At 28.1% G+C, this 17774-nt stretch overlaps 1 protein-coding gene and 1 long non-coding RNA gene across 2 annotated transcripts; both read left to right on the top strand.

Annotated features, from left to right (window-relative positions):
• Positions 1 to 1738: 1738 nt before the first annotated feature.
• Positions 1739 to 6241, top strand: LOC133319211 (cytochrome P450 CYP12A2-like). The gene is made up of 10 exons (XM_061522759.1): positions 1739 to 1925; positions 2442 to 2569; positions 3239 to 3366; positions 3433 to 3548; positions 3822 to 3938; positions 4034 to 4312; positions 4381 to 4537; positions 4663 to 4875; positions 4956 to 5127; positions 5825 to 6241. Exons 1-10 carry the CDS (start codon positions 1867 to 1869, stop codon positions 5977 to 5979), a joined length of 1524 nt encoding a protein of 507 aa, XP_061378743.1. The 5' UTR covers positions 1739 to 1866; the 3' UTR covers positions 5980 to 6241.
• Positions 6242 to 10939: 4698 nt separating this feature from the next.
• LOC133319241 (uncharacterized) lies at positions 10940 to 16276 on the top strand. The gene is made up of 2 exons (XR_009752921.1): positions 10940 to 16140; positions 16242 to 16276. It is a non-coding gene; the product is annotated as an uncharacterized LOC133319241 (long non-coding RNA).
• The last annotated feature ends 1498 nt before the right edge of the window (positions 16277 to 17774 follow it).

Below are 17774 nucleotides of genomic sequence, written 5' to 3'. Positions count from 1 at the left end.
ATATAAAAGACCTTGGACACAAAATCATATATCAATTTGTTTTTATTGCTAGCATTTCTTCGATTGAAATTTTTGCTATTATTATTATATAGCCGCATTTAACAAAAAAAACAAATTAATCTTATATTTCAATGATTACAGTTTTATGTTTTATTCTGTAAATATTTAATTAAACATACTACATATACATAAACTTACTATCAGCACGGATTTAGTATTTCATAAAACGTATATTTAATACCCATTCAACTATGAGGGTAAACAGGTTGATCCTTCATGATCTCTCTGCCTGATAAAACGAAAAGGATTATCCCAATAACATTGAATAAATTAAGGGTTCTATTTAAATTTTACTGAATAGACACAGATGCCGTAAATTTAAAGTACACAAAGCCTTAACACTCTCGAATAATAGTGAGAAAGGCTTTTTTTAAAATAGTTAAAATATGTGTATTTTTTAATTTATATATTTTTGATTAAGGTTCGTACAAAGGAAATTAAGGTATGCTTTTATTGACAGATATTTCTGATATTTATTTATGTAGTGTTCATTACGTATAATATAATTTTAACACCCCACAGATGACATGGTATTATTGCACCGCTATCATATGTCTCTGTTTTTTATTGGTAATAAATATTTTAAAGTTAATATCAACTAATATTTTAAAAATATTTGAGCTACGTATATGTATGTATGTATACATAGTGTAATGATTTACATATTTGTTTAGTATTTTATATATGCTAAATTTAGCTTCACCAGCTATTTACATGTTTTCGTATCAAGTCATTTTATCTGTTTGTTACTTATAAATTCAAACTTGAAAGTGGAATCAATATTCCTTCTACATTAAGATCCACTCAAGCAATTTTATTTGAATATTTCTGCTGTACTTGAGACAGTTTCTCCTCCTTACTATAATGACTGACACGATAAGGCAATGTCATCGTTTTGTCTCTTCAAATACCAAATATCAAACTAAACGTAATATACGTTATAACTTTGCACTTTTATTATTTTAAAGGTGAAATTTATATCCTTCAATTTTAAAACACTTGTTTTTTAATTTTTTATATATGACCCTAAGGGGCAAACGGGCAGAAGGTCTACTTGATGGAAAGTAGTAACCGTCGCCCATGGCCATCTGCAACATAGAGGGTGTTGTAGATGCTTTACCGATATTGTTAGTGAAGGAGCCACCTCAACACTTGATGTTTGAAAGACCCCATTTTGTAGTTCTCTAGCTCTATAGGGAAACCTCGAGCGGAAGATCATTCCACACCCTGCACGTGCGTGGAAAAAATCACGTACAGTCTTGCAACTAAATACATCTAGGTGATGTAGATGAAATCCAAGCCTACGGCGAGTAGTGCGATGGTGGAATGGTGACGAAGGCACTACATCAAACAGTTCCCCAGAACACTCCCCGATATATATATATATATATATATATCGATATATAGATATATATATATATATATATATATATATATATATATATATATATATATATATAAAGTTGACAGAAATTGACACTTCACTTCTACAAGTTATTAAAAAGCCTAACGGATACTCGGTTAATTCAAACCGCTTTGTGAGTATCGCCATAAAACAAATTTTTTTTGTTACTTAATTTTTTTGTTTATTGTGACTCATCATTCCATCATTTCGTGGTCAGCATACAAAAGAGTTAAAATAACATTCCGGCGATATTTTTACCTGCACAAACATCAAGATCAAATGAACAGAGCACGCTGTTGATATCAGTCCACTTAATTCGCTCCTCATGATAGTACGTGTACATGATATATAAGTGATTTTATTTATGTTTCCTGTGACTATACTAAAAAAGTGTGTGCGCTATGCAAGTTTTTAAAAGATCAACCTTTTGTTTAGCACCTATAAATAAAAATATATCAAGGTAAGTATTAAGTCGTATTATTTAAGTAAAATTCAATGTCTCATTTAAATATTATGTGAGTGTATGTATATATTTTTACGTTTTATTAATTCTGTCTGTCTTTATTTACATTTTTTATTTTTTTCGATAGTTTTAAAAATAAATGTCAATTAAAAAAGATAAGAAAACTTGTAAAATATTTAATTAATTTTAAATTGGGCAGTTTAAATTAAATGTTTATGGAGACAAAAATCCAGAACATTTCTTTTAGCGGTAACTAAGAATTAAGTTGGGACATAGCTACTTTAAATATTTAACATTTGATTTTCGTCTAATCTTTTAAAATATATGAGAATAATAATAAAGACTTTAGTCATTATAATATCAGGTGTAAAAATAATTATATACTCACATTTATTAATTCGAAATTAATGATCACGTTTGAGGTACATTTATATACAGTATTTTCAAACAATACATTAAAAATATTGTGTTTCAAACCGTATCATAAAACATTAAGGGCATTAACATTTTCAGGTCCGTTTCAGTGAACAAAGTATCAGTAAATGTCGATGCCACAGAAATTAAACTAAAGTCCTGGCGAGAAATACCAGGACCACCAACTCTGCCTCTAATAGGACAATTGCACCATTACTTTCCTGGAGGTCCGTTATTTTGTCTAGATTGTTATTAGCATGTTCATTCTAATTGAATCTATACAGTCAGATGCTTATTTATATATGTATGTGCTTCACTTTTGGCGAAGCTGTTGCGTTGTATGAGACTAAATATATATTTATTTCTCTATTGTATATAGCACACAACTCATTATTCATTACACATATACATTAAAGTAATAATTATTAAATAAGACCTAAAACAATATTGTGGATTCATGTCAGCAACAGAAATGCTATAAAATAAAGACATGATTTCTATTTTTAATCTAAATAAGGGTGTGATATATATTATATAGAAATCAAAAATAACAACTGCTTTATAATTGATTCGTAACTAGTTAAATAATATAGATAAATACTCAAAGATTATTAAAATATCTATAAGTGTTCAAATTCATTAAATAAAATGAATAATTAATTTTAGACAAGCAAAAATTAAGGCTACAAAATTAAAAGACTGAATTTGTCATGTATTGAATTATAATTTTGTCACATAATACCAACCATTTTATTGTAATACAATTTATTGACGATAAAAGTACAACAACATTAAATGTTAAAATTTATTAAATTATTATTTTTATTTTTTTTTTAACTTCATGCTACACATTAATTTTTATATAAGATATGGGGTAACAAGGGCCTACGTTCTAGGAATGTTGGAAGACGTTTCTAATTTGGGCGATGTGTTATACGAAAAATATGGGCCTATAGCAAAGTTAGATGGTGTATTTGGTGCAAAACCCGTCATATTTCTATTCGATGCAGAAGCCGCGTCTCAGGTATATAATCTTTTTTTGGAAGAACAATTTTTAACTATGATAATTCATTCATGATTATTTTTTAAGGTCCTGTGGGGAGAAAATAGGATGCCTTACCGGCCGACTTTTATTTCTTTGGAATATTATAGAAAGGTGTACAGTAATAAAGGGAAAACTGATATAGTGACAGGACTGGGGACAGAGTAAATATTTAATTTGCTTAAAATTATGAAATATCATTGACAAATAAAAAAATATAATTAATTAATACTGTAATATGTATTGAAATTCTGAAATAAGCATACAAAGCTTTTAACAAAATTCAAAACGATAGATGTGAGAGAAAACGTTCGTATAAATTTGTGAGAAGATAATATTTATTTTCTAGAAAAATAAAAAATAAAGTGAAAAAGAGAAAGTGTAAAAGTCATGGCATTCATTAAACACATTCAATGTTTCAACTCTTTAATTTCTAGCCATGGTGAACCTTGGAAAAAATTCCGATCAACGGTCAATCCAATTATGCTACAACCTAAAACCATCATTTTATACAGCAACACATTGAATGAAGTAGCGGAAGATATGATTAAAAGGTAGTCAAATTATAAAACCGTATTGAAAAACAAATATACTTTGGAATTGTGGCGTGTGCTGAAAATGTTATGTTTTTATTTTATATTTTTTATAGAATGAGGTCTAAACGTAACGACAAGAATATGATTGAAGGAAAATTTGACGAAGAGATGAATCTATGGGCCTTAGAATCTATTGGTGTAGTCGCTCTTGGCGATCGACTAAACTGTTTCGATTCAAATTTGCCAGAAAACTCACCAGTCAAGAAACTAATACAGACAGTTCACAATATGTTTAAATATGCCGACAAGTTGGACTTGAACCCAAGCCTTTGGAAATATATCTCTACTCCGACGTTTAAAAAAGCTATGCAATGTTACGAAGATCAGATGACGTAAATATTTTATGAAACAGTTGTTTGATATAGTTTATGAATTTATATTAAAATTAATATACTTACAGGTTAAGTAGATATTTCATTGATAAAGCTATTGAAAAACTAGATGCAAAAAATAATAATGCTAATGAAGAAAAAGGAGTTTTGCAAAAATTACTTGAAATTGATAAGGATGTGGCAGTAATTATGGCAAGCGATATGTTACTGGCAGGAGTGGATACGGTGAAATAACTAAATTAATATTTTTTATTATTTTTGAAAGATAATTATTTAGTAAAGTATATTCATATATAACTGATTATTATTTAAGTTCTATCTAGTATTGTAATTATTTATATTTTTTTTAGGCTGCAAATACGATAATTGCAACATTATATTTGCTTGCAACGAATCCGGACAAACAAAACAAATTGAGGGAGGAAATAAAATCGCAAAAAGATAAAAAAGCGTACCTTAAGGCAGTATTAAAAGAATCTATGCGTATCTTACCTGTCGCTTCAGGAAATTTGAGACTAACAACAAAGGATTATAATATTCTTGGGTATCACATCCCAAAAAACGTTAGTTTTTTATTGTAACTCAATTTAATAAATAGTATTTTAATAATTATTTCGTAATATCTAACATGTTATTGTTCCAGATGAAAGTTACTTTTTATCATCAAACAATGTCTAAATCGGACAAAAACTTTCCTAGACCATTGGAATATTTACCAGAACGATGGCTAGCAGAAAAGACTGATCCACTGTATTATGGAAATGCTCATCCATTTGCCTTTGTCCCTTTTGGATTCGGGATCCGAAGTTGTATAGGTAATTGGTAAAAAATTTAGATACCCATTATTACATACCAATGATTTATCATCGATAATAATCAAAGACGATCATGAAGGTGTTAAATGTATACATGAAACGTCATGAATCTCATTGTGTTTTTATACTCGCAATATTTTATTCCTATTTGTATAAAATACGGAATTATATGAAAATTACCATCTTTTTGGATAATAATAATTAATTCCTTTTATTATTTCTGAGTGTGTCGACAAGGTCTCTTTTTAAATAGTAAATTTTTATGACAAACGGTCTCATTACCGTGATTGCTAGGAGATTTTTTTGTTTTAATAGATTATATGTGAAGGTAAATTAAAATAAAATAGGGAAAAGGCTAACAATTTGTAAAATATCACCAATTATTAAAGTTATTTCATTATTTTAGTAGAAATCGCTTATTAAAGAATGATGTATGATAAAACATAACTGGTACTTTTTAAAAAAAACACAAAGAGATATACAAACAATATTGGTATAAACACAACTGAGATCAATGAGAAAATGCATCTCAGATACATAGCAATCGATAGCATAATCAATCAATCAATGCCGATTGGACAAAAATGAATAAATAATGAGAAGAAAACATTATACTATCATTTCGTACTTTTTAATCTAGACGAAGTAAGTGGTAAGAAGAAATAAAGAAGAATTAATGTAATGTATTTCCCAACAGGTCGACGTATAGCTGAATTGGAAACAGAAACCTTCCTTTCCAAAGTAATTGAGAATTTCCATGTAGAATGGTTCGGACCTCCGCTACGGTATCGAACTGCAGCCTTGAATTATATGTGTGAACCTTTTAACTTTGTTTTTAAAGATGTTAAGTAATATTAAATGCTTGTATAATATAATATTCTCATTTTTAATCTAATTTTTTATATTTCTTAAACAAACTATTATTTCACCTTTATTGTTATAATAAGGAATTATATTACAGCGGTCTCAAAGATTTCCGACTTGTTGATAAGAATTATAATGTTACACTTGAAAGATAATAGACAACGTTTTTATCTCGTCTCATAAAAGAAATGATTCAATGCGCGATAACTATTAGTGCAGCTATTGTTATTAAATAAAGGATTGTCATAATTTTGATTTTCTTATTTCTTTATTAGTATTTATGTTTTGTGAAATATATAACACAATATATATTTTAATGAAAGGTAAGTAATTATTTCTTTATGATTTGATAGCCCATGAGGATGTTTAATAATTTTAATATAGTAGGTTATTGTTATGTTTTATACAATTCAAATCATTGAATAGACCTTTTGCTTATTAATGTATTTAAGCGTGGGTCTTTGTTATTCGTTTGTTTGAAAAGATGTGAGAAATAATTTTGAAAACTAAAATGGTTTAGAACAAAATGTAATATAAAGTATTTTATCAACAAAATTCTGATTACTTGTTGTTAATATCCATATGGTAATTTGTAGAATTAGTCTGTTCTGATTACCATTTTATCTTAGTTCTTTACATCTCTATTTTACATTACATTAGATTAGCTTTATGATATTTTTGTTATTACAAATCCCATTCGAATGAAAAAAAAGCAAATTTTTATTTGGGTTAAGTTGGGATACCTTTTTGTTACGTATTTAAATGTGATCTTACTCACTTAATTAAATAAAAAATAATATTTGTAAATACATGTACCGTTATCTTTGTATATAGCATTGGTTAAATGTTGTATTTTTGGCTAAATAAAGAAACATAATTTGGAATTTGCTTTAAATTAAAAGATACGTTTTCTTTATACGTTATAACGTTTTCGCGTAAAACTCGTATACGGCTCAAATTCAGGAAACTTCTAGGCATATTAGGTTGAATCCTCATAAGTTATTTTAATTGTTACTCGAAAATAGCGGATTAATCTTTTCCTCAGCTACAAAATGAGTATCATATTAAACGGCTAATTAGAAAAGGAATGAATTAACTTAAATCACAATGCAACAAGATACCTTGCAAATGAAGGCAGATTATCCGGGTATATTAACCTAAGTACCCACGCACATACAAATGTGTTAAATATAGAATTTGATATAAAGAGCACCAATTGACGAAATATTAAAAATATATTAATTGTAAACTCTATAAAAATGAACTTCTATTTAAAAATTTTAAGATTGTAAGCGACTAGGGTAATGTTGAAAAAGATAAATTATCACATGATATATGTAGTTTTAGTAATATTGAGCTAGTACTTGAATTAAAATAAAATAATAGGTATAGACTGAAAAATTCTTCTAAACGACCAGGATTTGAACCTTTAACCCCCGGAATATCGTTTTCCAGTTGGCAACCTAAGTTCAACTTGAACACGATTTTCCGGTTATTACAAGTACTCGTTGCGTGACTTACTCTATGTTTATTTTTGGGTATTTCAATAATATGCACACATTTATCTTATCTTATAATGTATTTAAATAATGTACTAATGTCTGACTTTCGCGATTACATTACGCGACTTTTTATTTGTTTGTTCTTATAAAAAAAGAAAATAATAAAACATATAAAAAAAAAAACAGTTAATTGTAATTATCTAGATGCAGGCGTCGAGTGGGTGAACAATTTTGGATACAACTATATTAAAAAACTACGTTAAAAATATTTAAAATTACATTTTTTTTAATAAAATCCGCAAAATATACCCAAAATAAATACCCTACACGCTAGCTATCTCACTATTCCGACTACAGAGGCGACAGTGCTAAGTTGACCCGGGAGGCTATTTAAGATTAGTTCCACAAGAGCTTCTTATCTTAAGTGTTACCTAAAAACTTTGTAAAACCGTTTAGAAATACATCTATTTTAAAAGTGAATTGATAATTATTCCACACTTAGTTTTGTTTATTAAATAATTTTAATATAATTATAAAAAATCGATTTATCTTAATATTTATTTCATTAACACACAGTTCAAAAATATTTAGACTAGGGATTAAACAATTAACTGCTCTGTGTCTCTGTGTCCGTGTTCTCTGTATTAATATTATAGTAAGTAAATTAATAAATTAAAACTCAGTTATAAATATCGTGTGAGAGCTATTGCTTTCTCTATTGATTGTTATTAAACAATAGGCATTACAAAGTATCGATTACTTTCACAATAACATATTAGGTCACATCGTTTTAATTACGTATATTTAGTTATTGAGATTACGTATTTATCAAATGTTAAATCATGAAGAATTATCACTAACTTTTTTTTATGTTGCGAAAACATAGTGTTATAATTTTTTAATAAAATTTTTCTTCATTATATTTAAAGGATTAAAATCAAAACATAAAGGAATATCTCATAAAATAGCAAAATAATTGAAAAAGAATATGAAATAAAAACTTTACCCGATTAGTTACAATAAAAATTATAGTTCCCTAGACATAAACTTGTTAGTTTTCGCGTAATTCTCGCAGGCCTCACCCAATTATTTAGAAGGTTTTATGTATAAAATAATTTTACCTACTTGTGTTTATAGTACATAAGTACATCTAGCTATTATGAGGTAGTTTTTGTTCTTAATTTTAAATAAAGTTTATATTTTGGTCCATTTTATTTTTACATTTTACTATAAAAATTAAAATTGTAGGTATTGCTTCATATTTGATACAAATTCGCCATGGCAAAAAACTTATAATAAAAGTGAAATAACTTTTTTTCGTTGACCTTTAAATGTTTTGACCAACGAACGGAAATAAATATATAATGGAAATACCACGTATGTATTGTATGAAATAGTGTCGCTTAGTTTAGTGACACTTAATGTGTATACTGCTTAATATTAAAATTTGTTTTTTTTTTTTTATCATTGGCTGTATAATATTTTTTGCCGTTTTTTTATGGAGTTCATCCATTCCCGCATTATGGTTATGAAGATTATAAACTGATTTTCTTAATTCACTAAAACGATCCGAGAAAGATGACTTAATTGTTGAAGTGATCGCATATCAATACTTTGGAAGTTAAACGTTAAATCTGTCCTTTTTAAAGAATTTTGCACCAGCTCTTTTATTAAATTAAAATTTAATTATCTCCTGTAGCTGAATATTGCTCATATATAACTATTGGCATATTGGTGAAGGAATCATTTAATGAACAGAAACGGAAGAATTTAGTATTTATTTATCTCTGCACCTTAAATTGGAGAGAATTCAACTTACTACTTTAAACAAACTTATGCAATATAATATGTCACTTTAAACTCTAATACACGCTGTTTGCCACTCTTGCGGGAATTGGTTAATGTGCAATACAGTAAAATTAACTTTTTGTTCTAAAAACGGACAAGGTGATATTAAAATAATAAGCGACTGAAATGAAATGTTACGTGATGTTTTTTTTTTCCCACAGAAACAAACTTTCAAGTGCATACAATTAGAAAGTGTGTACTGAGAAGTATAATTAAAAAATAGCGGATCGTAGCGGTTAATGTTGTTATGATTCAAATAGTCTTTAGATATCTGTAAAAAATAGTAAAATATTATGGTGTTGTCTTTGAGTTTCATTTACAATTAAAAACAGAATAGTTCTGCTTTTATTAAATGATACATAATAACAAAGAGTTGTTCTGTTTTCTCTGTGAATAGTTAATGATCCATAAATAGATATGATACCAAATATATATCTACTATTTTGTAAGATATTTATTTCACATTCATTTAACTATGAGGGTAAACGGTTTGACCCTTCATGATCCCGCTGTCTGATAAAACGAAAAGGATTATCCTAATAACATTGAGTAAATTAGATCTCTATTCAAATTCTATTAAATTCACAAATATCTTCTAAATTGTAGGCACACGAAGCTTTAATACTTTCAAAAGATCGTGTTAGAGTGTGCCACAGTTTAAATAAGTTTTTCACTTATTTCTCCTTATCCTTTACAAGCTGTAGTATGTTTATAGATTTATTCTTAGTAAATATACTAAATATTTACTTATATAATAAAATATAAAATGATTCAATACATTGTTCGCTTCATATGTATTCTTAATTTTGTAATACTAATGTTTATTTTATAAAACGTTATTTAAGTACCATTAGCAAGCATGTAAGGACTACATAATCCTCTTACATAAAAAATACTAATTGGGTATCAAAAAAGGTAACTACCATTTTATACATCGTATTTTGATAATAATTATTTCGACTCACTATATATTTTTTGTTTGTAATATTTTCCAGTGAAATCTATCTATCTTAGCATTCGCAATGTAATTTTTTAAACATATTAATTTATTTAAACATTTACTCAGTTTTTTCTACTTAAGTTAAAAACAAATAAGCAAAGCGTCTTTCTTAAAGTATTTTAAAAATGATGTGCAAGTGTAGAAATACCATATTAATAATTAATGATATCTAAGACTTTCGCGAGTTTTATACATTAAAATTCCACATCCCGTCTGCCCGTGATCACGGTTCCTGAAAAGTAACCGAAACGTCGTGATTATGTACTTTTAAAATAATAAAATTTGCGTAATATATCCGAAAAATACTAGTTTCATTGAAACATATTAATAATTGATGGATATTTAATAGTTATACCGTATAGGTATGATGTTATCTAAAAACAACTATTACGTCTTCAGTTGGTTAAAAACAACTATTAGGTCCTAAATCATTAAAATTTTTAAATGCCCGATATAAGAAGACATACATATGTACATATGTGCTCGTTGGTTTCAATAAATTCAAATTGCTGTTTTTAAAATTGTTCACGTTTATCTGGCCTCATGTTTTGATGAGATCATATAGTATTAATAATAGGCACCATTTAGTATGTGGGTGAGTGTGTAAGTTGAAATATAAGAAATGCTGCCATACCGGTTTGTGTACACCGACTGTGCGGTTGACTTTTAAGTGCTTTAGATTAGTGAATTCTGTGAATATGACAGAAGATATAATATCATGGTTGAAACGACCAATATGTGCAAAAAAATATATATGAGTTTCATTTTCGTTAAAATCATAGAAATAATCTGCTAAGATTATCATTTTTCATCTTAATATTCATTTTACATCGCGTTGTTAAAATTAAAATTTTTACTCGACGGAAATTATGTTACAGTATCATATGTGTGTTAGAATACATTTTTTATCAATATTAATTCTGTCACTCTAAAATTTTATTTCATTTGATAACCCTTTAACTTGTGTGATATAGTGGGGAAAAAGATAATGTAAATAATCATTTTTAATTTTAAATAAAATTATGTGAGTCACAATAAACATAATTTTAAATAGTTCACTAAATTTGTCGCTTCACGCAATTATTATTCTGACACTTTTTTCAATTTTGAAAACACGGAAAATTACATAGCTAATTAGTAAATTATATTGCTGGTATTTTTTTGTTTTTGCCTAAAGTAAAATACAAGGGTAATACCGTTTCAAAACGGTTTCGTATTACTAAATTATTTTATAAAACTAAGTGCAGCGCATGCTTTAATTAATGACGAATGAGGTATGTTTTATATGATTCAACAGTACTGTAAATGCAATATCAAATTTTTGTTTCAAAAAAAGTTATGTCGTCTTTTAAATGGTTTGATATCCATACGTTGTTAAAGTTATTCCTAACAAGTGTTAGTTGCAAAGTTTTTGAAAATTGAAAGTAAATTTTCAATATGCGTACTTGCATACATGAATATTCTGTGGTACCAACAGTCATAACAACAGCAAACCAAAAAAAATTGTGGAATAAACATGTGCAGGTGTTACATTAATTAAGATATTTATGTTGTGCATATATAAGGAACTCGATGATCGTTAAAGTGAACGCGTATGAGAGGGAGCCAAACCCAAGGTCAAATTGTTTTAGCATTTTAATAACGGAAAAAATAATAACATCTCTTAAAAAAACATTTCATTCACTTTACTAATATAATAAAACCGCTAATGGTAATATCTTTATGGTAATCTCTAATATGTAGAAAGGACCTAATAGACATGTTAGTGTGCACTCCCCTCTATACCAACGGTTATATCTAAAGGGGTTAATCTTGTACTCGGAGTGCTTTTCTGACACTATATATTTGCCAGAGGATGCTCATCGGCCATTTTTTCTGTTTCTATTTAAGTGGAATTAAATAAATTTAACTCTCGCTATGTGCTAAGACTAGCTTATATATTGGCATCGTATCTCAGTGACGGAAACTAAATAACTGCGATTTATAAATGATAGAGCTAAAATTTTGTGCAAATAATTTGGTTTACCTCTTACCTTCGACACTTATTGTTTAACATTAATGATATATTGCAATAGAAAAATCTAATTTTCTTATTTACGCCGATAATACAAAGTCACTGAAAATTATGGAAAAGCACTAATGACTTAAAATTTTGAAAATTATTAGAATATATAAAAGCAGTACTCTAAATTTAACAACCGATACAGAATTTAGAGACGTAGGCGTCTTCTTAATTATTGTATCTAATTGGAGAAACATGTGTACAGAATAATTTCAATAGCTCATTATGTCAGGGAAATTATTTTAAAAATATTATTACTCATTCTCTTTGATATAATTAGTATTTACGATCTACCCTCGAATTCGTTTCAATGTCCTGAAGTGAACAATATATTACAGAAATAGAAAAGTAAAAATATATAGGGAATACATTGGTAAATTTTTTCCTTATAAGTTACATACGAAATCGCATATGCACAATTTAATTGGACTATAATTTATATCACGATGGACCCGGCACCCGCACGGTGAATCCATGGAATGCTGAGAGGTTTTGTCTCATTTATGAAACATGTCATTTGATATTTATTATAGGAGTTTAAATCAAGTAATTTTTCAGTATTCTTAACCCCAGTGTGCATCGTCACAATAAATACGAAGCGTTCACCGTTTCTCATAAAATAACCGACGTTAATAATACTATAATGTAAGAAGATTTATGAATGAAAAACTGCTAACGCTCCGTATAATGTCAACTAAGACTAAGCATCCAGGAGTAACGAGCAAATTTACGTAATATATTGTATGAACATTATGTTCCTATTGCGAAAATGGAGTGCATGTTTCTCACTTTAAAATTATTATTAACCAACAAGCTAAATCACAATTTACTTTGAAAGTGATAAATAAATATTGAATAAATTATTATAATTATAACAATAAATGCTTACAGACATTTTGATTAAAAAAATGTCTGCCTTTCTGGGTTAGACTTCCACCTCTAGAGTTTTTAAGTATGCTTTAAGAAAAGGCGGTATATAGAATTAAGGATATTGTCATCTTACATCTAATGCTAAGGCCATCATAATCGGATGCTTAACGAGAGACGGCCAATCGTTATTGAAAAGAAAATATATATATAAGCGATCTCATTAAATATTGTTATTTTGGTGATTATAATTTCAGCGTCGATTGTTTAAAGTTAAATTTCAAATACAAAATTCTAAAAAAACATGTAATTTTTTTTTGACATCATTTAGTAACAACTATGGCCAACTACCCCGGACTTACCCAATAATAAAAGTCTAGATAGTACAAACGAAGGAAATTATCTCATTCGTTTAACGAAAAACTAACATTTTACTTCAAAAGGCAATTATTATATTGTAATATTTTTGTTTTATTATTACGAGCTTTTGATTAAACGTAAAGATTCTTTTTTTATTTATAAACTAAGTACTAGCCCCGGCTTTGCACGGGGTCTTTACAAAAAATAAGAAATAGCCTATTTCATTTATTGAATAATTAAACTTATATTATGATAAGTTTCAAATGGTACGCCCGATTTAAATCATTTAAAGTATAATTTACAGATACTGATGTAGGCTTTAAAACGAAGTAATTTATTTTGATAAGACTTAATACCGTATTTATGTAAATAGCTTTCCAATAAACGCTTTAGGAATGCCAATTGATAAAAGTTGTAAAATGTATATAGTACGTTAAGGAATAGACATATGCCACCGCGGACTTTTCTGTAGATCTATATAAGATACACAATTCCACCATATATTATTTTATTATATCTCAAAGACTTTAGACAGCATTTTCGTTAAAAGCTCTCAGACGGCTCATGTTTTCCCGACATCTTCAACAAATATCGTTAATGTAAACACAAGTTAATACAAAAATTTAACATATTATATACTAAAACCTTTCTCAAGAATCACGCTATCGAGTGGTGATAACTCTTTGATAAATAATCGGTGAAGTAGTTTTTCTATTTATCGCGAACAGACAGACGCGGCGAGGGACTTTGTTTTATAAGATGTATTGATTGACCGATGTCATATCATAATACTCTTATAAAAAATACTTAGTTTTTACTATAAAATTATATATTTTTTCTTCATAATATAGAAATAATACATTTAAAGTAAAATTAATTCATTATTTTTTTAATGTTTTGAATACATTGGGGGCTTATATCTCGATAAGGAACTAAAAAATATGAGTACCTATTTTGATAGTACTCGGTCCCACCAATATAACGACGTCCATCTCTACGAGTTGAAGCTAAATGGATAATATGATTTTCCGGTCTCAATCAGAACAAGATTCTTTTGGCATTCTGCAACTAAATGTTATTCGGAAGTTGTAGATTGAATGATTAGAATAAGATTAGGATAAGAATTCTGTAGTCAGATGTAACATCAGGTGAGGACTGTGTAGGTTGACGTTTTAGCTTTTATTTTTATTAGAGGTTTTTATCAAAGGTACAAAAAATACATAAGACATAGTACATGTTATTCAGAGGTTACAGGTCTTTTTTTGGATAATTTTGAAGATAAGTTATAAAAATAACCAGTTTTTCTACTATAAACAATAGCTACTGAACCTGCTACTTCAAAATTCCATTGATATCTGTGCATATTAAAGCTACATTGTTTTTGTTTGATATTAGTCAGTTGGTTAGTTAATAGTTGTCAATATGTGGAACTGATTTCATTTAATATATCAAATAATCACTTTGACCTCGCTTTGGAAAATAGTGTTTACCAAAATCCTTTTCTGTGCTCTTTATGATAAATATAAAAATGGGAAGGATAAAGTCAAAAATGACAAAAGGATAATATAAAAGTTTATAAACGTTAAATAATTTTATTGTATATAGTAATTGACGTTGGTATAAATCATGTTTTATATCTACAATATGATTTGTTTTTAATTGTAATGAATGTGAACACGGAAAATTACCGTTTTTATATGACGGTAATAATTCAATAGATATCACAAAAGTACAATATGTACATCATAACAATACCATTGTCGTTTTTTAGTCAAATATTATTTTAGAACTAAGGCCAAATACATCATTCACACCGTTTCAATATTCCAAATAGTATGGAATATTTAATATTATAAAAAAACAGAAAAAACAGAAAATTTTCACTTTTCCCACATTTGATATAAAACTAAAAAAATAATCACAAATAAACTCTTAACCAGTGGAATTTTTGTAAAAAACATATTTTATAAGAATTATGATATTTTACTGTTTGATTGTATTTTTAATAAAATGGGGTAGGTAATATTCATAAATTTGTACATAAGCTTAAGGCTTACGGTTTACAAGAAGGGTTTCATTGAGAAACCAACATACACAAAAACCAAGCCATGAAGTTCAACAAGTATAACGAGCTCGCTAACGAACTCACTAAGCATAGGTTTGTCGGAAATTTGTACGCGGTAGAAGTGGGAGCGAGAGTTATAATAGCTAAATCTTTCTTCAATACAGCAAAAATCTTGGGCCTATCTGTTCATTCATGGAACGTACTTCGACGGGAGCCCTGGTAGATTTGTTTCAAATTTTGCTTAGATAGAGAGAGGAGCTTGGACGGTGGAGGTGAGCGTTTAGATATTTACCAAACCTATAACCTACCTGGGTCGCAAGTCCCAGGCACTGTTGAAGCTCCTCTCCTTGCAACGCGGTGGACCCGGCACGAACACGGTGAATCCATGGAATGCTGAGAAGTTTTCGTCGTTCGAGGTCTAAGGCATTGGAAAACAAAATGATACGTAAAAACTGAACATTCCTGTTATTGTAATAAGTTAGAAATCAATAAAATATATTTTTATTCTCATAAAATATAATATATATAATAAATTCTTTGTTACAGTAACCCGTTATTAATAAAAGTTCAGCTATAACAAAGAGGTTCATTATTTTCAGCAAAGTTTCCAATTTTCTTACTAATTCCATTTTTAAAGACCTACTGCTTTATTTAATGCTTCTAATAACGAAACGAAGGCTTTTAAAGGTCACTAGTAAGAGGTTGGGAAATTACCACAAGGCGTTGAAATTATGTAATTCTAAATGCTTATAAAATTTTATGCTTAAAATGGAGATGTTTTATAAAGTATATTATTATCAACGTAATATATTTTTATTAAAGGTGAAGGTCAAGTATTGTTTGAGTAGGTTATCATTAAAACAAGTTTAAAATTATCGTTTTTATAACTTCAAATTATGTTTTTGTTTTACATTAATTATGTTTTTGAACGATAATGTTACGACGCTTAACAAAACTTAAAACTTAAAAAGGGTCATTAAATTTTTTACCTTAGTTTGAAAATAGCTAACGAAAAAAAAAATTTAAAATTCCATCCAAACAACGGAAAATAAAGTGTGATTAAATGTATAAATAGTCTTTTTCGAGCGGAACAGGAATGTAATGAGATTTTCTTGAATCTGTTAGAACAGGTGCAAAGTTGTTAAAATGTACCTTAAGTAGATCTTATGCTAGTTTATATATAATTCTCGAATAAAAACATAAATTACTTTATTAATTTCATAGATGGAAATGAATAAATGTAGATATTCTAAGCTTCTTTTAAATATAATAATTAATAAAAATTAGGGTACGGTGTTATCATTTCAATAAATGTTTATATTTACTTGTAATTCATACCGCAAAAATGAAGAAAATATACAAAAGGTTTTATGCAATAGTAATCATGGCATTAGTATTTTATTTATATGACAATTATATGGGAAGTCGATTCAGCTTTGTTCTGATGTCAAGGCCTTACCCACCCATAATTATTTAGCACACGCGATGCCATTATGATATTGTATGCTATAGTTACGATGTTACTTAATATCTTTGTATAACGATATTTTAATGTAGATATGCCATTTTGTATATTCTGCTTTTGGGGTTGTAATAATTCACAAAAAAAAAACAAAAATATTTAAAATTGCAAAAAATAATAATAATTGAATAAAATATCGAAACTTCTTTTAGTAACGTTATATTTGTGATATTTATTACAATCTATCATCTAAACTTAATGCGCCATACATTTTCCTCGTGCCAGCTGTTTGTTATATGAGGAAAATATTATCTAAACCGGATTTATCGTGTATGTTTAAATATTAGTCAAGTTTTTTTTTTATCATCTATACAAATAAATGACAATAAAGTGTTTGTTTGTAATATTTAAAAGACCTTTTTTATGGATGGATATGGTAGATCTTTTTATACAGTACATATCCAAAAAAAATCCTACTACTACTTACTTGCGCGCTACCTACCTGGTGAAGAGTAAAGAAATGCGAAGGGAGAATTGTTGCGGGTTACCTCAGGTGTCTGCTTTAGTATCTCTATTGTGGAACGGAGCATGTGATGTGGTCCTTCTTACTAGTTTCC

This window comes from Danaus plexippus, chromosome 15, assembly GCF_018135715.1.
Source record: "Danaus plexippus chromosome 15, MEX_DaPlex, whole genome shotgun sequence".
NCBI lineage: Eukaryota > Metazoa > Arthropoda > Insecta > Lepidoptera > Nymphalidae > Danaus > Danaus plexippus.
The sequence above is the reverse complement of the archived record's forward strand: the minus strand, read 5'-3'. Positions and strand labels throughout refer to the sequence as shown.